This window comes from Propithecus coquereli, unplaced genomic scaffold (genome assembly GCF_000956105.1).
Source record: "Propithecus coquereli isolate 6110/MARCELLA unplaced genomic scaffold, Pcoq_1.0 Scaffold170, whole genome shotgun sequence".
Taxonomy (NCBI): domain Eukaryota; kingdom Metazoa; phylum Chordata; class Mammalia; order Primates; family Indriidae; genus Propithecus; species Propithecus coquereli.
The window spans coordinates 1451814-1477645 of record NW_012141636.1 but is presented as its reverse complement, the minus strand read 5'-3'; the positions used below and the strand labels follow the sequence as shown (position 1 = coordinate 1477645).

Genomic DNA, 25832 nt, shown 5'->3' with positions numbered 1-25832 from the left:
AGTTCGAAACCAGCCTGAGCAAGAGCGAGACCCCATCTCTACTAAAACTAGAAAGAAATTAATCGGACAACTAAAAATATATACAAAAAATTAGCCGGGCATGGTGGCGCATGCCTGTAGTCCCAGCTGCTCGGGAAGCTGAGGCAGGAGGATCTCTTGAGCCCAGGAGTCTGAGGTTGCTGTGAGCTAGGCCGACGCCACGGCACTCACTCTAGCCCGGGCAACAAAGTGAGACTCTGTCTCAAAAAAAAAGAAAAAAAGACAGGTTGGGAGGCTCCTGTAAACAGGATAGTCAGTGAAGGGCTCTCTGAGGAATTGACGTTTAAGCTGAGACTTGTGAAAATAAGGGGTCAAATGTGAGACGAGCTAGGGAAGAACACTCCCGTCAAAGGGACCACTGGCACGAATGCCATATGGCTGAAGGAAACGTGGACTGAGTTGAAGCAGGGTGAAGGCCCTTGAGGCCAGACAACAGTAAAAAAAAGGCAGAGAGTGGCATGAGCTGGAATAAGAGGGATGGGCAGAGGTCAAGGAAAGGAGTTCAGATTTTACTTAAAATATAACAAGAAGCCAATGAATAGACACGCTTAAAGCTCTAACTCGGGTGGGGCAAAGGTAATATATGTACCCTAAACATTTGTACCCCCGAAATATGCTTAAATAATAAAAAAGAAGCCAATGGAAAGATTTTAGCAGAGGAGAGGCGTGGTTTGATACACATTTTGAGAAGATCATCCTGGCTGCTGAGTCAGGAATGGATAGGGGAGAGTGGGGGGAGCCAGAGTGAGTGCAGGGAGACCAAGCAAGAAGCTACTGCGCTGTCCCTGGGGAAGATGATGGCTTGATCCAGGGGGTGGAGGGGTCAGATGTAGAAAAGTAGATGGACTGAAATCTGTCTGGAGCTGGAGTAAACAGATGTGCTGATGCATTACATGGGGAGATGGGAGGGAGAGAGAAGAATTAATGTTCTTAGTTCAATGGTTTGAGTGGTGGTGGTATTATTTGCTTAAAAGTGAGAAAATGTCCCCAAAACAGTTTTGAGAGAAAATTAAGAGTTTGATTTTGAGCATGATGAGTTTGAAAAGTCTTACACATCCATCTGGAGATGTCAAGTAAACAGATGGATTTACAAGTCTAGAGTTAAGGGAAAAATCAGAGCTGGAGATACTAGCATCATTTTATATTAGTATAATATTTTATAAGGTTTCAATTATTTTTGCTTACATATTCTTATAGAGATAGTTAACTTGTTACTCAAAATGAATGAATCCTAAAAATTATTTACTGTGTTTTGGCATATAGTAAGCTAGGTTTGGTCAGCCAAGTTATACTTTATTATTTTTAATTAAAGATTTCAAAATAATCAAGCCTCTATCAAATGCTCTGGTAAGCCAAAACATTTTTAAAAGTTTGAAGGTTTTTTTTTTTTTTTACTATAAGCTCATTTTTGCATCAGCAAGCCAATTTAAAAGGGATGTTAATGCTTAACTGCTGAGATATGTAAATATCCCATATCAGTTTTTCACTTTGCCTCTGCTCCAGGAGGATTCCAGTCTTGAGCTCTCATGCGTCTATTGTCAGAAATGTTATCACTCTCCACAGAGTGCAGCAGCCTCCAGGAGGAGAAGGGAACTTAATTAGAAATTTCCACTTCAAATACAATTTATAGTTCATTCATTCTGAAACGTGCTGGAGGGTATTTGAAAAAGTTAATACTGAATGAACTGTTTTGTTTGTCTCAAATTGTCAACAAAATATATGTTGAGCATAGAATATATTTGTTTATTAAGCACTGGAAGGAACCTCTGAGATTTAGCATGAGGCTCTCTTTCTTGATAAATAAACTGAGTCCCAGGGAGATGAAGGGACTTCCCAAAGTCAAGTAAGCTAACCGCAGGACTGGAACTCAGGATGCCTAACATCTAGGATGGTGCTTTCCTGTTTCAGTGCCTATAACCCTGGCACTTGTCCTTGGTCAACTGAGCCTTTATTGAGATAATTTTATACTAGCCCAGGTCATCCTCTTACTTTGTGTATGTCAGGAGAGGGCTAATATGATTCTTAGCTAATCATAGCTAATAATTATGTGCCGTTACTATATGCCGGGCATTGTTCTAGGTGTGTTACATGTACTAACTAAGCTTATAGCAACTCTGTGAAGTGGGTACTCTTATTATTCCCATTTTTACAGCAAGCCCCTTCTATATCTGGGTAGTCTGATCAGGGTACTGACCTTAGGAATACAAAATCTGAAATGATTTTAAAGATTGACCACATTTCTAAGCTCCAGATAGATGCTTTCCCACTGCCTGCAAAACTGTAGATGTACAATAAACATAGCAAGCTCAACATGTCTAAAACAAAATATATTATCTTCTCATCCAAACCCACTTTCCATCCATGTTCCCATCTTGATTAATGTTATCATCATACTTCCAATCATCTTAAATTTTTTTAGACTTTCTCATCTCCCATTTCCAATCTGTTCAACACTATAGATATTTGAATTCTATTTTGGTTCCCAGAAGTATTTGAGGAGAATAGCTACGTTGAACCTCCCTCTGCTTCCTCTCTCAAGTCTATGCCCCATCTCCCACCCTCGATTCCATTTCCATTTTTCTAATCTTCATCATCTATCATTTATAATATTGCAATAGTCTTCCATCTGCTTATCCTATTTTTGACCACTTAGTTCTTCAACTCCAACTTTTCACTACTGCTAGAGTTAGCAACACAGGTCAAATTGTGTTAAATGCCTCTGTGAAACTCTTCCATGGCCACTTACTGACAAAACTTCTCACCTTGGCATTCGGGATCCACTTCTGCTGGCATCAGTTTTTCTTTTTCTTTCTCAATGCTTTATGCTAGCCACCCCAAATTGCTCACAATTCAAAATCAAATGGGATATTTATATTAATAGTTTCCCTTCTATTCTCATAATTATGTGATAAGATCACATAATACCTGTGAATGTTTTTAGTGTATTTGTTTGTTTATGTCTCATCTTGTTCAGTAAGAAATGTGAGGTGGGAAAATAATTTACTAATTCATAAAACACTTCTGAGATTTTATTTTTTAGCCATGGAAATACTTGAATTTACAACCACAGGGGACCTTAGAGATGGTGTAGCTCAGCACCTTCATTTTCCAGAACCCCTCGTGGCTGGAGCAAGTTAGTGGCAGAGTTAGCAAAAGAACCTAAGTATTCACTTCACTGCATATCATCACTTCAGGAAAATGAAAATAGATTTTTTCCCTCTTAAGAAAGAATGGAAGCCTTCTACATTTATTTAATACATCTGTTTCTCTTACTATCCATAGTCTCTCTGAATAAAGTAGAAATAGTTTGGATTCTGTCCCAGTTTCTTCCCTGCTGCCCTCCTACCACATTGCGTCCAGACCCCCAACTGTGAAATAATTTGCTTGAAACAATCCTCTGTGCTCTGTACCTGACCAATTTTAATTGAATTCTGGTGCCAATTATCTAGCCTTTTCCCACTGGGTCACCCTTTTGTATTTTTTTCACAGTTAATAATTCAGTTAAATTTGTTGTTCTTAGCTACTATTATTCCAAGACAGTCTTCCATCAAATCTATTCTTTGGTTATGTTATTGCTCATAAAAGCCATATTAAAGTCCTGGTTTCATAGATAATGGATATGATATAACACAAATAGCAACCATCTACTGAGTAGCTAGCATGTGGCAAGTATTATTTTAAATAGTTTATTTTCTTTATCTTTAATCATCCCAACAACAACCCAGCAAAACAAAGGTTAAGATCTTCTGGTTCATATAAGGAAACTGAAGCTTAAAGAGGTGAAGTAATTTACCCAAAGTCATAGAGCTGGTAAGCGGAGTGACCTCCAAAAGGATCAATCCAGCCACAGAGTCTGATAGCAGGGCTGGCATGAGCACATCCTTCTGCGTATTCCCTGCATTCTCCGTAGCTTTAAGCACTCCTGGGGCATAAGAGTGATGGTAAAATAATATTTCTCAATTTTGAGCTAAATAATAACTCCCCACTGCATTCAAAATAAACTCCAGGTTCACTAAAATGGCTTATCATATCCTGTACCACCAGATCCTTGAGAGGCAGTGCTGTGTCATGGTTAAGAATGCAGACTGCCTGGGTTTAATTCTTGGCTTTGCCATTTATTAGCAATGTAACCTTGGACAAGTTACCTAATCATGCCCAGTTTCTACCTCTGTAAAATGGGGATTGCTGTGTGTTCTTACTTCACAGAACTGAAGGGAATTTATGTATATGAAGTGCTTAGAGCAGTGCCTGACACATACTAAGTACTATATACATGTCAGCTATCCTCACTGTCATCATCATCACCTCTTGCTCCCACATCTGTTCCTTCCACAGCTGTCCTTCAGCAGCAACTACTTCCTATTCTTCAGATGCGCCAGGCCCTCTCTCACCTCCAGCCCTTCATAGGTACCTCTCTTTCTGCCCAGAATACTCTTGCTACTCCTCTGCTCACCCCTCTCTCCTGTCATTCTGTGGGAACCCTCACCCATCCTCACTGGGATAACTCATTCAGATCTTATCTCAATGCCACATCCTTCAGAAAACCTTCTCATGTCTCCTCATACCTTGGTAGGGGCCTCTCCTCTGTTCCAGAGCTTTCTGACCTTTCCTTGTCATAGCACTTACCACCCGGTGTTTAATTGTGTGTTTACCTGTCACTGTTCTCCACTGAAGAGCAAATTGCTCGGCAATGGCTATGTGTCACTCTAGTTCATTCCTTCCCTTAAATTAGAAAGGGAAATAACCAAAATGGATATTTTAAAGAAACCAAACTTGTATCAGCAGTGTTTAGCTCTAGATACTACAGTAGGCATACATTAAAGGCTAACAGCCATACAGTGAGCAACCATATTGTCATATTTGACCCCATATGCACTTAGCTGAGTCTCTGATGAGGTATTAAATGATATTAAGATGATAGAAATAACACCCATAAGAGACATCCAAAAATGGAATTGACAGCTAGAAAGTCCCCTGACACTGCAGATATGCAAGCAGAAGCAAATGGTCACTTGGTGGGAATGATATGAAAATGTGGAGAAGGGAGTGAGATCATTCAACCTGAAACAGAGAAAACTGTGTTCAAATATAAGAGAGAGGATCATAGAGAAGAAGAAACAATATTTTTCTGTGAGCCATTAGAGGAGAACCAAAACCAAGGGTGGGGGAAGGACAATTGAACACAAAGAACTGTTTTTTATCACTGGAGCTGACCCCAAATGGAATGGATCTCCCTGAAAGGTAGTGAGTTCTCCATTGGTCTTAAGCCAGTGTCACGTAGAGGTTAGATGATCATTTGCCTGGGATAATATAGTGAGAACTGACTTTCTCACCTATTTGATTATTATGCACCTACTGTTTGCCAGACACTGTGCCAGAGACACAAATTTCAATAAGACAAGATCCTACCTTTAAGGAGCTCACAAGTAAACATATTCCACAAGTCAGTTCAAACTGAGTCTTTAAGGACTAGGAGAAGTTTTTCAGATGATGAAGGAGTGAGAAATTATGTACTAGATAAGGAAGACATCATGTGCAAAGATGTAAAAATGGCTGAATTAGAGAAATGAAAAAATGTCAATATGGTGGGAAAAAGGGTATAAGAATAATGTGGTCAAATCAGCCTAAAAGTATACATCAGGGTTGGAGAGGATCACGACCGCTTTCGCCATTTCTGAAGTTCTCTGATTCTGATACCATCCATTCCATAGTACTAAGAAATAGAGAAATATCTCCAGAGAACAGTCATTTATTCAGGGAATTCCGGGAACCCCAGGCCAGGGCCCCTAGTGGCTAAAGTAGCAAATATAATGCTCATCTTTTAAAAATAAAACAAACAAAAAAAGTTGACCTTGGACATGGCACCAAGTACCATGGTACCATTCATCTTCACATTAGCATCTAAAAAAAAAAGGAAGACAACTAAAAGTGTTAAATTTCTATCCATTTTCCAACATGATTGTGAAAAGGATGTCATAACATACAGAATGTAAATATTTCTATTATCCAATTACAGTCATGTACATAAAGAGGTAGCAATAGATGGAATTTTTCTAGCCTGCCCAAAGCCTTTTGCTTCAGCCCTACATGATCTAATCATAAATTGGGACATAATGTCTCTATCAGGATGCTCTTATAGACATAGACCCTCAGAACTGGATAGGCTATTAAAGAAAGGACAGTAGGAATTGGTAGTTAAGAGCTAAGGAATTTTAGTTAGACAGTTTTAAATCCTTAGCCTCTTCCCACTGTATAAACTTGAGTAAGTTTGCAATTCTCTCTGAGCTCAGTTTCCTTATCTGTAAAATTGGAAAAATAATCCCAGCCTCCTGAAGATTAAAAGAAATAGTGTATAAATATCTCCTCTATACATGCCTGATGCTCAATAAATGTTAGCAATGATGATTATTATTAATCTTGACAATAATTAATAACATCCAATTTTTGAGAATCCATGCTTTGAGAAGAAAATTCTTTTCAAAGAGAAGATATTCTGAAGAGAACTCTGAGAATTCACACATCTAGAATAGAAAATTCAAAGTGAAGCAAAAAATTAGAAATAATAAATATATGAGGCTGTGTCACATTTGGTATTTTAAAATGTCATATCGACTGTGAATACCTTTGAAAATGTTATTTGAGCAAAGTTTACTGATAAAACTCAAACCTCAGGGATAGAAATAAGAATCAAAATGACCTTGAAAAGTTTGAAAGACTGGAGGAGAGCATGTTTGCTAAAACCAAGAGGGAAATCCACAGGGACGAGGACAATGTGGATATTGTTCAGGCAGGATAACAGCAGCAAAACTCCTCACAAATGTAGAGACTTATGTAGAATTAGGCCTAAGATGAACGAGACAGGGTTATCACTGGTCTAGTGAAAAAGAAACAAACACACTTGTTAGGACACATTTGCTGCAATGGAAAGAACACTGGGCTGGGCAAGAGGAACCCCAAACTGGACCTAATCCTGTGTTGACTCTCATATAACTTTGGGCCAGTCCCTTCCCATATGGGGATCATCTGTAATGAGTAAGTGCTGGACAAACAAGTTTCTAAGGCTCTTCTAGTGATGAAATGTTGTGTTCCTTTAAAAAAAAAAAAAAGAGCATGAAGTAGCCCATATAGTACATTCTATATTAGTTAATTTGTATTGGGTTTTATTTCATGATTTATAATCATAGCTCTTTGATACTATGATAACAGTAGATACTCTTTGCTGAATGCCTGTTTGCACCTGCAACAGTCCTGATAGGTAGGTAGGTATTATACTCCTTTTATAAGTAAGGAAGCTAATGTTCAAAGATGTCTCAGATTTGTCTGATTCCAAATCACTTGTTCCTTCTCACTTTTCCATGTACTTTTCTTAGTGTCCTGAAAAAAATTCAGAGTATGATTAGAATGATGAAAGATGTAAAAATATTATGCTATAAGAAAGCAGTCCAAGAAATGGTGGCTGTTTACTTTGTTTTCACATCAAACATTAAAATATATTCCAGTAGATTAAATATTAAATGGCTAAAAGTTAAACTATGGTTGTACTATAGGAAAACGTGGATAATTTGTTAAATATATTGGAGAGGGGACAATATAATACAAAACTCAAAAGCCAACAAGGAAAAAAAAGTGACAAATATGACTATAAAAAACATTTTAAAATTCTCTGTAGCATTAAATAACATGCAAAGGAAAAGTTAAAATACAATAATACAAAATACAGATACAATAATACAAAATACAAATAACAAACCAAGAATATTTACAATAGTAATCTAAGAGGGAGGATTAATATTCTTAATATGCAGATAAATTTTTAAAAGAGCAAACTGTCTAAACAAAAAACGGACAAAATAAATGAAGAGGCATTTTATGTAAAAATAAATTCAACAACCTTATTATTGAAGAAATGCAAAATTTAAAGATAAAATTGTTTACCTCTCAGAATGGAAAGGGTCAAATGTTGAGGCATGTACAATTATTACAAGAATATGAGGAAGTTGAAAATCATATATTATTTGTAGGAATATAACTTAATGCAACATTTTTAGAGGCAATTTGGTGATGGCTATCACAATTTCATACTCATGTTCAACAATTACTGTTAGTAATTACTGTTAATTCAACAATTAACAATATACTGTTAGATGATATTTATCACAGCATTGTTTACAATAGTAAAATCCTGAAGCAGCCCAAATGTCCATCAACCATGCACTGGTAAAATAAATTCTTACATTGCATAGTAGAACAGTCATCGCTATTAAAAAGAATGAAATTAATGTGTAGGAATTTGTAAATTAGAAAGCTCTCTAAGATATATTAGTAAGTAGAAAAATAAGGGTATAAAACATTATGTAGAATATGATATTATTTTTATAAAATTTTAAAATTATATATTTTATAAACCAGTTTATATTCATATCAGAAATAATGAGTAGTATATATAAGAAGCCATCAACATGGTTACCTTTGGAGAGAATAATAGGATGTAGGTGTGCCTTTCATATTTATGCCTGTTTCTACTGCTTTAATTTTCATGTATGTACATGATGTGTATATATTAATTTTATTTTTTATATCAAACATTATCTGGGCAATGAGATTATGGCCTATTTTGTTTTTTATTTATTAGTTTCTATATATTTGATGAATAAATAATCATTTTTAAAATGTTCAGTAGCAAATTAAAAGAAACAAATAACGCATATATCCCTTGATTTACGAATACCATTTCCAGAGAATTTATCCTTCAGAAACACTTTTGTAAGTGTTTATAGTAGCAAAAAACTGGAAACAACTTTAACTGGGTCAATGAAAATCTCACTGAAAAGTGCTGGCATATCCACACCGTGGAATACTAAGTTTCATTGAAAAGGTAGAATGATATGAGCTGATATGAAAGATGTCCAAGATATGTCATCAAATGAAAAGCAAAACAAGCTGTAGACTTGTATATATATGATCTGTTCAGGTAAATAAAAAGACAATAATGTTAAAATATATATGTAGAGAGCAAAAGAAATAGAAACTCATGTGCACATAATGAAATTTTTAAAACTATACATACAATTGGTTACCTCTGTGATCTTTTCCTTTTATGCCTTTCTGAAACAGAATTTATTTACCATGATTATATATTATTTTTTACTAAAAAGTTTACTCTAATTGTTTGACAAGAGAAGAAATTATGTGGGATATGAAGGTTGTGCAACTCAGCTTCCTGTAGGCAGGAGCCTGGATCTAACTACCTTCTCAGTCTCTTCTGGCTGGCAGTCATATTTCTGACTCAGCAATAGCCTAGAGTCTCTGAAAATGATTGTCGTCTACCAAGGAAAAGATATGGAATTTTATAGCTAACGGGGGCTTCAGGCTCAAACAACCTAATAGTTCCTTCCCTCTGAGGTGGGAGAAAACTGAGGCTCAGAGAGCTGATATGATAGTCAGTCAGCTACTGAGTGGCATGGCCAGGCCAGGCCAGGCCTGACTCAGTGGACATCCCAGGGTTACCATGGAATCAGTGCTTGCAGTAAGGAGTTCACCGGAAGAAAAAGCCAGGATAGAGGCAAAGAAAATTATAAAAGCAAATAAGGAGACTTTATCACAGTTATTATTAGAGGACCAGGATGTGGGATTGAAGATTACAGATGTTCCAGGCCTAATGGGGGAGCAATTAAAGTGGAAACCCCCCATCTACCACTCAATATCATTGTCAAAGAGGATTGATTAGAGGAAAAATAAAATTATATACTTCACATGTAGATAAACTGATCAGTTCTTTTATTCTTTCATAGGCCACAGTAACCTCCCCTGTAATAAAAGGAAGAAAAGAGTTTTCCAAAACTGAGGCTATATAATATTATGTCACATGCCTCAAAACCCCTCATATCGGCCAGGCCGGAGTTCTGATATCATCTGCCAAACTCTAGTTTTATGTAGGTTAGAAGACCAGACTTACTGTGTGTTCAATTCAAGCAGAAAACCTTAGGGGCTTGTCTTGTTCACCTTTGCTTCCCACCTACTATTTCTCCTCTGGGTTTCTCGGTATCTGGGTCATATACCGAGCCCTGTCGTTGGAGAGCACTTAGTAATTATGTCGTGTTGACTTAGACTGAAATAATCCAAGAAAGATTTTAGTGTTTGCGTCTCATTAAATTTGACTTAAGAATGATTTTCATCCTGGTAGAGTTTGGGGCTTGCTTTTTGATGTTTTGTTTCTCTTTCAGTATGGGACCCAAAATGGGAGTTAGCAGTAGTAAAATAAAGTCCGGGCACTCTTTATTTCATTTTGTCAGAATTCATTCTCGAATTGTGCATGAGAAATGGGTCAGTGAAGTTTATTTTAGAACAAGGCTCAGGGCTGTCTACCCAGGCTCAGGATGACAGGACTAGGCAACTGACCAAAGAGGGGGCTTTGGCAGCCAGCCAGGCCCATTTTACACCGTCTCCCCAGGACCTCATCTGAATATTTTAATCTTTCAGCATATACTTGTCTGTGCATATTACATGTGTCTCTCTTTATCATCCTGTTTTTCCATTCTAATTTTGAAGGCTTTTATTTATCCCATAAATCTAGGAAACTCAAGGGGTATATTAAATGCATGCGCTAGAATAGACAAAAATGTTTTCCACTCGATCAGACCATGGCACAAACACCAAAAGATGAAATGTCATATTTCTAACTAAAACTTATCCAGACCATGACACTGGCTAAGTTCACAAACACCTGAGTAGGGTATGAGGGATTTTGAGGCATGTGACATAATCTTATATAGCCTCTCAGTTTTGGAAAACTTTTTTCTTCTATCAGAATATTATGCCCTATGACATGCCGAAAATCTCTGGCTTCCTCTCTTTCAGGTGAATGGCATTGACCTCCGTGGTGCATCCCATGAACAGGCAGCTGCTGCGCTAAAGGGGGCTGGACAGACGGTGACAATTATAGCACAATATCAACCTGAAGGTCAGTCAGAACCCAAACGTATAATGTTCTTATGTCTCTGTGTGAATGTGTACTCACATTACTGATCACCTGTATTAATCAGAGTCCCCACCAGTAATGTTTTGTAAAAACACCTATAGTGAAAAATTGATGGTTCATGTCCGAAGAACATGAGACTTCGTTACCCATGATCTTTCATGAAATCATCAGGCACTTAGAAAGGCCTGTATGAGAATATGAATTCAAATAAATAGCAACCAGCAATCAGCTTTATTTCATTTATATTCTTATCTGGTATACATTTTTGGTGATCAATGGATACTGTAAAAACAATTAAGACTTAAGAAGCAAGGGGTAAATATTTCATCTATAGAAATAGACCATGATCAGTAGACCATATTCTCTCCTTCGGGCATTAACTTAATTCTCATTAACGCTCACATGGCTTTTGAATATCCTTAATGGGGATTTGTTTTTTTCTTTGTCTTTTCTGCTACATTATCTCTTGTTTGGAATAAATCACTGTAAACCCTGAGACTTGGTGAGATGTCATAAATTGGATTAGCCAACTGAAACTCAATGAGATATCCTAAATTGGATTAGCTATATCCTGCTCTTTGGTTTGTTTAAACATCTGTTTCTGTGATCAGACTGAGGCTCAATGTGACAACTGGGATGTTACCTATTGTATGGTTGATTTCTTAACAAGTTCATATATAGATTCCTTCTTTGCTAGTGAAATGTACTTAAGCATACCAATTGTGGCCTAGACCTTGTACAAAAAAAAAAGGAATAGGACTTCTGTCTTCAAGAAATGTACTTAATTGCTTTTCGTCCACATGGCTGACAAAAAGGAGTATTAAACAGCTAACATGAGGGTATAAGATTCCATCAAGGAAGAACTTCTGTGCATGGGGGTATAAAGAGCTCCTTTTCAAATGATTCTTTGTTAATATCAATTGGTCTATTGTTGTTTGGAAAACTGAGGTTTATGTCTTGCCTGTGAAAGCTTAGATTTTATCATTAATGATGGCTAATCACATGCTCTGCACAAAAATAAAGAAAACACTTTCATCTATACATATTTTAGTATATTACCTTTTCTTGTGGCTGGCTTTAGAATTATAATTTGCATTTACACAAAAATTTTTATAAATGTTTTCTCCTATTGGCCTAGGCCAGATATGACCAGAGAGTGGGGAAGAGGGGATTTTATAAAGGTGAATGATGGGCCGGGCGCAGTGGCTCACGCCTGTAATCCTAGCACTCTGGAAGGCCGAGGAGGGAGGATCGTTTGAGCTCAGGAGTTCGAAACCAGCCTGAGCAAGAGCGAGACCCCGTCTCTACTGAAAATAGAAAGAAATTAATCGGACAACTAAAAATATATAGAAAAAAAAAATTAGCCGGGCATGGTAGCACATGAGCTACTTGGGAGGCTGAGGCAGAAGGATTGCTTGAGCCCGGGAGTGTGAGGTTGCTGTGAGCTAGGCTGACGCCACGGCACTCACTCTAGCCCGGGCAAAAGAGTGAGACTCTGTCTCAAAATAAAATAAAATAAAATAAAGGTGAATGATGGTAACACCAAGAAAACGTGCCATTCCTAGATAGTTTTTGAAGTCTTTCCACTTCTTAAATATTAGTAGACTTATCTTCCAACAGGAATAAATGGCTGTAAAAGTATCCATATAAAACAGAAAATGAAAAGATCTGGGTTAGCATAATTTGGTTAATAAATTCTATTCCATACAGAATAAGAATTTTTTCATGGGAATTTTCCATTTTCTGGATAGCTGGGGTTTTTTTTAATATCAAATTTTATGCCCTTCACCATCACCTGACACATGGCATAAATGTCCCTGGCTGTTTTCTTGTCTCTGAAAATTTCATCTCAAACAATTCTGTAGACTGATAAGATGATTAGAACTATCCATACACCAATTAGAAGCTCTTGATAGTGATCAAGTGTTCACATAATAACCTTGGACAGAATGATTTCAAGTTTTAGAGGTTACAATAAAGGACAAATGTGTCCTAGTTCTATCAGTATAAATCTTCATCTTTCTACTGGAGTTTCCTTACAGCTTGGTTTCTTCCAAGCAACCTGTTTAATTGGGATACTGTGCTGTACTTTATCAAGATGCCTGTTCAAAGCATGCCTTATAAATTATATATATGAATTTTTGAAGTGCTTCTAAAGAAACCTGCAAATAACAACAACCTTGTTTTAAAAATACCAGAGCACAGATTGAATTCACAGAATGACTTCCTTATTTTGATAGTCTAACTGTATTTTAATTTGTCATAGCTTTAAATTAGTTGGAAATGTGGTAATAACAACATCAGCAATCGGGTTTTTCCCCCTCTTTGCAAACTTGATGTGTAACTGAATTTAAATTTATCTATGGTTTTGAAAGAAAAACTGATTGGATTGTTGTTTTGGTCATTTAGGTACATTTAAATTGTACAACATTTTTAGGAAATAATGAACAATTTACCTTTAAAATAACAAGTGAAATGAAGAATGTGTCAAGAGATTCCATTAGGAAATTCTCACCAGGTCCCCTTCATTTGCACCAGTATTATGAACTATCCAACCCTTAAGACAGTGCTAAGAGAAGATTTTATTGACATCTCTTTTAGTATAGTCAAGAACCAGGCTCTTGGTAAATGCATTTTCAGTCACCTTCAAATACTTCATCAGGAATTTTCTAAAATGCTTTGCTCAGTATTACCAGATATTCAGAAAATTTTGCTTCCCACCCCAAGTAATATAGCATGGTCTTTGTCTTCAAGGAATTTTTTTATCTTATTGAGGAGAAAAGACTTTACACATTATTAATAGAGTCTAGTTATGGATGGTATATGACCAAATTGTATGATAATGGCATCATCTCTAAGAATTATGGAATGTCAGAGAAAGGACAAACCTACAGAGGCCAGAACAGTCAAGAGAACATCATGGAAATGCAGAAATGGAGCCAGGCCTTGAAAATTGAGTGAAATTTCTATTCTAGAATGGAGGGAGGAATAATGTCTTTCTAAACTACAAAATCATGAGCCCCATCAGACACCATACCTATATTTTGTTCACTGATAGATCTATCTCTGGTGTTATAATTGGTATTTCTTAAAGAGTTGCTGAACTCATGAATAAAAATTTATCATTCCTCAGTACTTGAGTTTCCACTTGAAGGTAATTGAATATTGAAGGGATTTTTCATTTTTACTGCTTGCACTATTCATTTTTGCTTCAAAGACAGAAAAAAATTGCTAAAGAAGTGTGTGTTGCAAAATATAAAACCATTTCCAATTGTGCTTATCATAGTACTTGGCATTTAGCACATTTTTGAAATAATTAAAAATAATTTATGATTTATAATTATAATAATATATAATTAATAATTTGTAATTATCATAATGTAGCAATAAATGTCTTCTTTTGCAAGTTTCACTCCACAAAGTGAGGTCAAAGTTATCATACTCATTTCTGCTTAAAGTGAGCTTGGCTTCAGTTGTCCAAATTACTCTATCTATCATCAATCTTATCCAGTGTTTAATTCAAGGTAGTGGAATTGAAGTCAATTTGAATAGTCATATATAATGTTTCTCTCCTGCAGTGTGATTGTCATTCATTTTTACCATCTTTTTAAATCTAATTTGTATCATGTACTTATTTTTAAATTAACATATATTCATAATAAGAAGAAAATATTGAAGTTATTTTTTTTTCTTTTCTTCTTTTTTTTCTTTCTTTCAAGAGGATTATATATCTTATACTTCAGAAATAATTCTATTTAAGCATTATGGGAAGTTAATTCTTGTAAAACCTTTAATTACCTATATTTATTTAGTGAAGTTACTCTAACACCACACAAGAAAATGTAATTTCTACTCCCACATACACACACACACACACACACACAAACACACACCCTCCTCCCTTTCCATACCCTTCCCAGCCATCTTCCCCATTGCTTTCAGAATTATCTTTCTAAAAGATGTGACCCCAAGGTGGCTGTGCAGAAATCCCTTGCCCTTCACAATATATTTCAAGCCAACTGCCATGCCCCCACCTCACTCACCCCATCACCATACACAGCATCATCTTTTTTCACTCTGCTATTGCTACGCAGGATGGCTCCCTGCTCCTATACTTCGTCCTGAACAGTCATGCTTCTGTGCCTTTATTCTGTGAGTTCCTCTACCTGGAATTCTCTTTTCTCCCTTTCCACCTGCAGAATTCCTACTCATCTTAGGGGCCCTCAGATGTCAATTCCACTATGAAGCCATCTTTAATCTGCCCAGTCAACGTTTATTGTTTCTTTTTCTGAGCTCCTCAGACCTATACTCAGACATCTGGTGTGTCCCTTATCACAGTTGGCACATTTCTGCACTCAAATAAGCTTCTAGAGAGCAGGGAACCTTCTGTCACTAATTTTATCTCCAGTGTTAATTCACTTAATATGAATTTGACCATACTTTATTAATGAGTTATTGAGGTCTCCCCTTGCCTTAGAAATGCAATATAATATTTTCATCATGTTGACAAATCTTAAAGTAGGTACTTAAGAAATGTTTGCTTAATGAGTATTGAATGAATGGCATGGGGTTTTGATATCCGATGGAGAAATGGTAAATGAATCCCTGGATCAGATATTTGATATTGATGGTTTTTAGATGGTGCCATTTTAATTTTTGTTACAAAATCTTTAGCAACACTAGTAGATAAACTCCTTTTCTCCTGAAGTGTGGAAATTCTACAGATGTTCTTTTGTAGTATAGCACAAACAAAAAATGATTAAATCACTAACTTTTTAAAATTTCTGAAACTCAACATTAACACCATAAGAAAGCCATTGATTATAACCTAATTATACATTTGTCCAAAAAGGATCTAACACAGCATTCCTGGGTCAGATCAGGGCAAATCTTTACAGTGTTTGTTGTCTTCTCACTAATAATACCTACATTTAGTGTGAGATACCTGACTAGGGTTGAAATAATAAACCACAAGACATTCACTTAGAGAACTAGGTGGACAATAGAAATTGTTGGATAAAGCACAAAATGGAGACAATTAATTGCCAAGCAGTCCCTATAAAAACCACCAATATCCTTTTGCCTTTAATCCAACTACTCAGGGCGTTGTTGGGGATATTGCTTTCAGAATGGCCTTCCAGTAGAAAAGAGGGAGTCAATGGTGCAGTCCCCATCAGCGAGCAGGGACTTGAATAAACAGTGAAGGTGCCTGATTTCCTCCACCTTTTATTCTTTAATAGAGTATTTAAGTTCTTAAAAGAAAATCACCAAAGAACAGAGTTGATTATTGCCTGGAGAGTCATAAATATGGTCTGACTTATGGAATTGTGGCAGAAGGTCAATGTGGTTCATTTATTCATTTATACATTCATTCAATCAATAGATATTTTTTTCTGAACGCTTACTGTGCCTCAGTCAATGTTCTAGGCAAATAACAAAGCAGTGAACCAACAAATGCCCTTTCAAATAAACATAAAATGTTTCAGATAGTGATAAGTAGTATAAAGAAATATGAAGCAGGGTAAAGAAGATAATGATAGAGAAATATATGATGGACAGGGAAAGCCAGGCTAATAAGGTGATACTTGAACAACGATCTAAAAGAAATGAGTGGGCCGGGCATGGTGGCTCACGCCTGTAATCCTAGCACTCCCGAGACGGGTGGATCGCTCAAGGTCAGGAGTTCGAGACCACCCTGAGCAAGAGCGAGACCCCGTCTCTACTAAAACATAGAAAGAAATGATCTGAACAACTAAAAATATATAGAAAAAATTAGCCGGGCATGGCGGCACATGCCTGTCGTCCCAGCTACTCAGGAGGCTGAGGCAGAAGGATTGCTTGAGCCCAGGAGTTTGAGGTTGCTGTGAGCTAGGCTGACGCCACGGCACTCTCTAGCCTGGGGAACAATGAGACTCTGTCTCAAAAAAAAAAAAAAGAAAGAAATGTGTGAGTAAGCTGCACAGGTAGCTGGCGGAAGAAATGAATTATTCTAGAGTCTTGTTCTACAAAGTATGGTCCATGGCCTATAAGCACAGGTATTAAATTAGAGCTTCTTTGAAATGGAAAATCTCAGCCAGATGTCGTGGCTCATGCCTGTAATCCTAGCACTCTGGGAGGCCAAGGCAGGAGTATTGCTTGAAGCCGGGAGTTCAAGACCAGCCTGAGCAAGAGTGAGACCCCAGTCTCTACTGAAAATAGAAAAAATTAGCTGGGTGTGGTGGCATGCACCTGTAGTTCCAGCTACTTGAGAGGCTGAGGCAGGAGGATCGTTTGAGCCCAGAAGTTTGAGGTTGCAGTGAGCTATGATGATGCACTCTAGCACAGGTGACAGAGTGAGACCATGAAAAAAAAAGAGAGAGAGAGAGAGAGAGAGAGAGAGAAAAGAAAAGAAAAGGAGAGGAGAGGAGAATCTTAGATCTCAATCCAGGCCTACTAAATCAGAATCTGAATTTTATCAAGATCCCCAGATGATTTGTATTCACATTAAAGTTCATGAAGCACTGATGTAGTATACTTAGGGACTCTGCAAGAATTGTCATTTGTTACTGGTGGGTTGGACTCCTTTTACCTGGAGCACTGGACAAAGTTACATGAAGCTGTATCACCAGGTTTGATTTTTGGCATGTGTTAGCAATGATGGGTCATGGCTTAGTAGTAGGAATGAGCCAGGCTGCAGATCTAAGAAGTTCATATATCATTCAGCTCTACTTACTTTATCGCCCCCTTCTAAATACAGATTATCAAGCAAATTCATAAATCTTGCTGGAACTCTTCAGCTAGGGAGACAATGAATCTATTGAGACTAGATTCTCCTCAGTTATGGCCTCTTCAGCATCTGAGATAAGAAGCAGTGAGTTGGGATGAAGTGAGATTGAATCCCATCCTCACAGATGCCTGTAAGAACTAAGAGAAAGTAATTAAGGCATCACTGTAAAATTTGAGTAACTTATTATATTTTAAAGCAGAAACTTATTTAAATAAACTTTTTTACTCCTTTTAAATTGTGAGGCTAATTTAGAAGGAAAAGTACTTATTTTTTTTTTTTTATCAAGAAGTGAAACTCTGATCTTATTTGGGGTAACCACTGTCATAAAGCTTAAACCACAGTTGGACATCATGGTGCATTTCTCTATAGGGTCAAAGATACAATAAAAGCTTGAAATTAATATGGAATTTACCCTTTGAAGAAAATAAATACTTTCTGTACCTCAAATTTCTCAGAAATGAGAGTATATACACCATCCAAGAAGCTTACTTACAATGCAAGACATATTTCTTTCTTTAAATCAATATCTCTGTAGGCTTATGCATATGAATGAACAGCTGTGGTATGTTGAAACATTTTCGCAATGCAAATAATTGCCTCTCAAATGCCCAGGCAAGATTTGTAAAGTCCAGCTGTGGATCTTGATCAGAAATTGCATCAGCATCATCAGGGAACATTTAAGATGAGTTTCCCAAATGGAAAATATTGTACAAGACTCTTTTTTTCCCAGAATTTTATGGGGGAACATAATACGTAAGTTGATTAATAAAGTGTGGTATATGTATACCATGGGGCACACTACTCAGCTATTAAAAAAAAAGAATTGGTGATCTAGTATCTTTTGTAACAACCTGGGTAGAACTGGAGGCCATTCTTCTTAGTGAAGTATCTCAAGAATGGAAAACAAAATGCCACATGTGATCAATACTATTAATAAATTAGAACAAATCGATCAACACTTATGTGCACATATGTACAAGACTCTTGACTGGGATGAGACCAGTTTTCCAGTGCAAACTCTAGCTCTAGCTGTGTGAACTTGTGCTAGTTTACCTTTATAAGTCTGTTTTCTCACCTGTTAAAAAAAATTGAGGTGGGTAAGATATCTTCAGAAGAACCCACACAGTTATTAAATTCAAGAGTAAAAATATGATCCCTGACCTCAGTTGGTATAGCACATAAATTCCATTACTTGAAAGTTTTGTCACTTACATAGCATATTTCCTTTGTATTTTTTAATACATAAGAAGAAATGAATGCACAACCTAATTAATTTGATGGATTCTGTGTGATTTAGCTAGACTCATTAAGAAATAAAAATTAAAAGTTGTAGGAATCCTTCAAGATCATCTTGTCCAGCCTGCTCATTTCACAGATGGGGAAACAAAAGTTCAGTCATCATCCAGATAAAAAAACAGTTCAGTATCATTAAATTGTCATAGTTAATGAAGCTGAGGCTAGCAAAGCAGTTGGGAATTACCTTAATGTTTTAAATTTACTATAGTAGCTCATGATGGGGTGTGGCTTATATAGCCCAAGGAATCTAATCCAATAAGATTATTATAATCAAATGGACAGAAAGGGGTAAAAAAAATCTCAGGGAGCCTTAGGGTTTTCTCATGTATGCAACTTTACTTCAATTTCTGGTGTTAATTACCATTGTTCATGTATCAAAATTGAATCATGTACATATGAAAGCATTACATGTACCTCTAAGCAACTATTTATTATAAAACCACCAATCTGGAAATATCGATACTTCAATAAATAATTCAAATATATTATGATTTCCCTCTTTCCCATGCTAACTTCTTCCTACAGCACCCTTTATCCACCCATCCATCTATCCATCCATCCAGCCAGCCATCCATTTAACCATCCATCTGTGATCAGTGAATTCATCCTTAGTGATACTCTGTATTGCTAAATATCAGATTTTCCGAATATGTTGCATTAGTTCTGGTCTAATTAAATTGGTTGGCATATTCTAATTTTTACTGATATATTAGGAAGGAAAGTTAAATAAACTTTACATGACTCTAGAATTTTTATTGCTTACACATGTCTTTCTCCGCAATTCTCTCACACACGTACACATTCCACTAACAGCTAATGCCTCTGCCAGCAACTAGAAATCTCTTACAATGTCCATTCACTCATTGCATCCTTTTTCTAGCCTTCTACTAGTTGCTTTTATTTCCTCCGCAACTTCCGTCAACACATAGTACCATGGAATATAACCAAAAAGATGATTTCTGCAAATGGGTCTGCAGATTCCTGAGAGGTTCTCTCCAGATGCCTTAACAGTTAATGATGCGGCATCCCTCTCCCCATGCCCAAAAGCCAATTTGGACCTAGGGTAATATAATGAGGACAAAAGCAGGTAACACTTCCTGAATCCTGACTCTTAAAAAACTCTCTTGACTTCATTATCTATCCTAGTAATGCTACATCTCAAACCCATAACAAAAGAGTTAAAAGTATTTACAAAGTTGATTATAGGTTAATAACATGTATAGCCCCCTTTCCTTGTACCATCCCTGTTTCCGTCCCCATAACAACTCTCATTCCACAAGTAACTGCATTTATCTTTGGGGGTTTCATCTTGTGATTTTATATTATTTTGAGGGTATCTTAGCATCTAGTGGCATTAATCATTCACTCATTAATACTGGAAGAAGCCAAAGAAATCCTTGCTAGAGACATTTTGGCAACAGGATATCTCTTAATCCACACCTATCATTAGCAACACCCTGATCAAATGCATGGAAACAAAAGATCCTAATCATACTCTTCACTATAAAAGTATTACAAAATGAACACAGACCCTCACTAGATAACCCTTCATATGATAAGAAATTTCAGGATGAGAATTTTAGAAGAATGTTCCCCGGGGACAAGCACGAGAGGAATATAAATCAAGAAAGCTTTAAAATACGTGCTAACTTCACTCCATATTCTGAGTGCTCAGTTTACCCCAATGTATGTTTGATTATCCCTCTATTTAAGCCAGTCCTCAAATTTAATAATGAGTAGTAAGGCAGTTTTCTTCTCCTGTGCCTGACTCTACAACTTTACTATCTATATCAAGCCACATTGCTTTTCTGAACATTGACCTCCATTGTTTGTTTGGTTTTTTTTTGAGACAGAGTCTCACTGTGTTGCCTGGGCTAGAGTGCAATGGTGTCAGCTTAGCTCACGGCAACCTCAGACTCCTGGGCTCAAGCGATCCTCCTGCCTCAGCCTCCCGAGTAGCTGGGACTACAGGCATGCGCAACCATGCCCGGCTATTTTTTCTATATATTTTTAGTTGTCCAATTAATTTCTTTCTATTTTTAGTAAAGATGGGGTCTCGCTCTTGCTCAGGCTGGTTTCAAACTCCTGAGCTCAAACAATCCACCCGCCTCGGCCTCCCAGAGAGCTAGGATTACAGGCGTGAGCCACCGCGCCGGCCCCTTATTTGTTAATTAAGGTGGTTAGGGAGATTATTTCTTTAAGGCTCTTTCTAGCTGACATTCTAGTTTACCATGTCTTCCAATTAAAACATGTCAGCAAAAGAACAATTATTACAAGTAGGTTATTTCTAAATGTTCCTTCTTTTTTTCCCCCCCCCACGTTTTAAGCACATAGAAATTCTGCTTTCACTCATTTGGAGGAAGGGAAAAGATCTATTTTTGTGTAAATTGCTCTCTCTGTGTCCAGTGGGGTTTGAACCCTTCAGTAATGATTCTAAGTTCAGGTAGAAACACTTACTGCTTGTTGGGGATTTCAAGATTAGCAACTTATTATGCATGACCTCTTTGCTTATAGACCCATTATAGCCTAAATCTTATCAGTTTAATAAATTAAATTATAATTGATAAACTTGGAAATAGATTTATTGAGGCTGAAAAAAATCAATTTCCGAAAATCAAGGATGCAGAAAGCTGAAATAGTGGAGATGGTTTGAATTCTCAGAATTACAAGTAGGAGCAGCTTTAGGGTGGAAAAGCCAAGCCCAAGAAATATAAAATATATATCTTAATGTGTTTGTTAGATTCCTAATTCAAACAGGATTCCTGGTACACTCACTAAGGCTACAAAAGGCAAAAGTATCCAAATTGCACTTTGGTTCAAGATAACCTTCTCTTATTCCCTTTCTCAGTTTCCTCATATTTATCATGTCCCCACTGCTAAAAATAATTTACTTTATTAATAAAATGTTGCTGACAAATTGGGAAAATTAAGTAATGGAAGAACAAAATTCATCCATTCATTCTTTATTCAGCTAATATTTATTAAACAATTCCGATGAGTGAGATACTGTCCTGGACATGGGAGATAGAATGGTGAACAAAATAGACATGACTCCTTCCCTAATAAACCTACAGTCAGCCAAGCAAAATCATACTAATGAATGAATTATACAAACTATATAAGGTGAGTGCTCTAGAAAAAGAAGGGAACTTGAATCTACACTCTTAGAGTACACTAACCCAGACCAAACAAAAACAAACAAAAAACCCTGACCTAGATTAGAGGGTGAAGAAGGCATCCCAAGGAAATAATAGTTTCTTTAACCCAAAGGGTGAGTAGGCATTAATTTGTCAAAGCACAGAAGAAGGAGTTGTAAGGAGGAGTATTTCAGAAGGAAGAGGTGTGTGAAGTCATCCTGTGGAGGAGAGAGGAGGGTGTGATGCAAGCACTGAAAGCAAACCAGAGCACGTGGGAGGAGCACTGTGTGTGAGGAGGCAGAAGGGGAGGCAGAGGTAGATCCTGCAGGACTGCCTGAAGAGTTTGGTGCCTTCTCCCGAAAGCAGTGGAAGGACCTTTGAAAAGTTGTAAGCCCGTGGCTGGCAGGATCAGATTTGCTCTTCGAGAAGATGGCTCTGAAAAGAGAGTAGTGCAGAGAGCACCAAAGGGGCTGGGAGCTGTTGAAAAGCACTAGTCTAGGCGAGAGATGGTGCTGGATAGATCAGAGTGGTGGCAGAATAGGTGGAGAGAAGTAGACAGACTCGGAGGGAAAGTAGATGGTAAAACTCAGAGACATACATATTGGCTTATTAAAATACATAAATTCATCCATTTCATTAAAATATGCAAAGCATTGACTAGTTAAAAGACTAATAAACACTTTGGAGAAAAGTATGTTTTATTCATAATCATATTTATATTCCCTAGTACAGTGCCTGGCTAGGCATTTAAATGCAGACCAAATGAAAAAAAACGAATAAATGAATGATGCCAGTGAATCTATTCTATAGGAACTCTCTGTTTTTTATTTTAACTAAAGCAGAGTAAAATATAGATAAGAGAAAAAGAAAGATGAAGGGAGACAGGGAGATGGTTGCAAGAAAAAGAACAATTTAAAATGGCATGTACAGAGTACACGCTATATGACTGACAACATTCTAAAGTCTCTGCATGTGTTAACTCATTTAAACTCTGCAAAAACTTATGATACATGGTCTATTGCTTTGCCCATTTTACAGATAAGGAAACTAAGATACAGAAAGCATAAGTGGTTTTCCCAAGGCTATACAACTAACCAGTAGAGTAAAACCAAGATTCAGTTTCAGACAGAAAGAGTGCAGAATCTCCAGTGCACAAGCCTGCTTCTCCCAGGAGAAAGGAAAAGGGAACAGATTCACATGGTGGTAAAAAGATTGTAGAGAAAAAATAAAATAAAATGGGTTGGAATGGGTGTGGGGAAACCAAAGAAGGAAAGAGATGCTGGAGATGGGTACAGAGGGACAAAAATAAGTCAAACAGGTAAATAGAGATAGAAGGGTTCGTGCTGGTGGGGTTAGAGAGTCTAGCACTCAGTTATAATTAAGAACAGAGATAGGCAGTGGTGGCTTGGAGTAGGCCTTGGGCTGGGGGATGGGGGGGCAGATGCAGGGTAGGAGGGTGTGTTCTCTCCTTTTTTTTTTTTAGATCATTGTTATTCTTTATGAGTATGGGAGTCTTGGGCCTGTGTTTTGGCTCTGGGAATAGTTGTGGCCCAAAACTGATACAAAGTCAGGCAGAGGGCTCACCACTTACTAGCTGTGAGGCCTTACATGAAACTCTCTATGCCTGGGAGTCTTCACCTATAACTTAGGGATGATCAAATTTACCTTCCAGAGTTGCTGCAAAAATGGGAGAGAATGGATATAGAACACTTGGAATATAGTAGACCATCCATAAATGATAGCTGGTATAATAACCGTCAACAATAGCGTGTTTGAGTAAGCTTTGTGCTCCCCTCCGCTCTCATTGGACCTTTGCACCGCACTTAGAACTGTCCTTGACAGGGTCAAAGGGCTTCACAAAGTTTTGGAGGCAGTAGTGGTTAACAGTTCCTACTGTGAAATCAGATAAGTTCAAATTCCAGCTCTACCATTAACAGCCGTGTAGCTTTGGGCAAATTACTTCAGTTCTTGTAACCTCATTCTTTAATCTATAAATTGAGGATTCACACCTATTCCACAGGATGACTCTGAGGATTAAGTGAAGGAGTGCATGTAAAATGTTAAGCACAATTTCTGACAGTGTCTCCAATGAGTGGTAACTATCATCATTGTGATAATTATCAGAAACATCACAAACCCGATAATGTGGCTATGATATGGAGAGAGAGAAGCAAACCCAGCAGGAGAAAAGAGCTTGAGAAAGCCCTTGGGAGACTGTGGATATCAGTGTTTATGAAGTATCTTCAGTAATAAAATTGACGTGGAGAAAACACCCTTTGTGGAAGTGTCAAATAAGCTGCCTTCTGAAGAGTCTTAGAGTCCAGTAAGGGTATGGTAAGAGAAGACAACCTGGACCCTGAACTCAGTCCCACTCCAGCTAGAGCAGGCTTGATTTGTTTTTTGTGTATGGTCTTGAATACATAAAGCAAGCATTCTGCCACTAAAAAACAGTTTTAAAGGTGTTTAACAGAAGGCAAGAAAAGCTCTTCAAATTAAGGTGTTTGTGTGATTGGATATAAATAAAGCTATAAGCTCAGTTAATTTCACATTAGACTATAAACTCCATGACAGCATCAAGTTTTGTCTGTCTTGCTCACTGCCATGACCTCAGTGCCTAGAGGAGTGCCTGGCACACAGTGGGCATTCAATAAATACGTGTGAAATGAGTGAATGAGCTAAACAAATGCCCATACTTTGTAGTTTCTCTTTTAACTGTAGATAGCAAAGTAAATTCATCCCCACTGAAATGCCTGTTGGGAGTGGCATTAGCTAACCAGAGCTCCCAAAGACTGATCTTCAATACTGAAAAAATAGCCACCCTATTACAGCAGATTTGGTGCTTCCAAGAATGGTTCTGGCATTGCTGCTGACCAGGTTGGCTAAAGACAAAGACACCTCAGTTTTACTTGGGTTGTTTGGTATGTGAAAGCAAAATATTAAGCAAACAAATAGACTTTTTTTCCTAATGAGCCTAGTAGTGGCTTTGAGAATTTGAAAATTGCATCTTGGAGACATTAATTAAAATATAAAATCTTAACTAGCACAAGTGTAAGACTTTGCAGTTTATAAAGGGCTTTCTCATGTGTTTCTCATTGGACCCACAAACCAACTCCACGAGTGGAATAGACTGGTGGTATTATTATCATTCTAATTTCATAGATAAGGAAAATGAAGCTCAGTGAAGTTAAGTGACTTGCCCAAGGACACGTACCTAGCAAGGACTACGAGCCGAACTTGCACCCAGATGCTCTGATTCCATCCCTTGTGCTCCCTCTTCAGCATCATACTCTTATATTTTTTTATCCAAATAATTAGTTGGATCAATCTAGAATCATTTGGCTTTCCATAAGTTTCCCAAATAATCATATTTTGAGAAAATGTAACTGTTTTATGAGTGGTATACCATTTTAGCTTTATTTTTTAATGCTAATATAATGACATGAGTTCAGAAATCAAAATAATATTAAAATGTGTACACTGAGAAATCACACTTTCACTTCATCTCCATTGATCCCATTTCCTCTTGCCCCTAGAAGTAGTCATTTAATTAATGAAAAACTTATTTTTTTTTTTTTTGAGACAGAGTCTCACTCTTTTGCCCGGGCTAGCGTGAGTG

General features: G+C 37.2%; 1 protein-coding gene across 8 annotated transcripts in view; it reads left to right on the top strand.

Moving 5' to 3' along the window:
- Positions 1 to 25832, top strand: part of DLG2 (discs, large homolog 2 (Drosophila)) — a 1994579-nt gene that overhangs the window by 1689453 nt on the left and 279294 nt on the right. For all 8 annotated transcript variants that reach the window (XM_012641828.1, XM_012641835.1, XM_012641834.1 and 5 more), the window contains one exon: positions 10897 to 10999. In XM_012641828.1, the coding sequence (XP_012497282.1) occupies positions 10897 to 10999 (103 nt within the window). The remainder of the gene's footprint in view (positions 1 to 10896; positions 11000 to 25832) is intronic.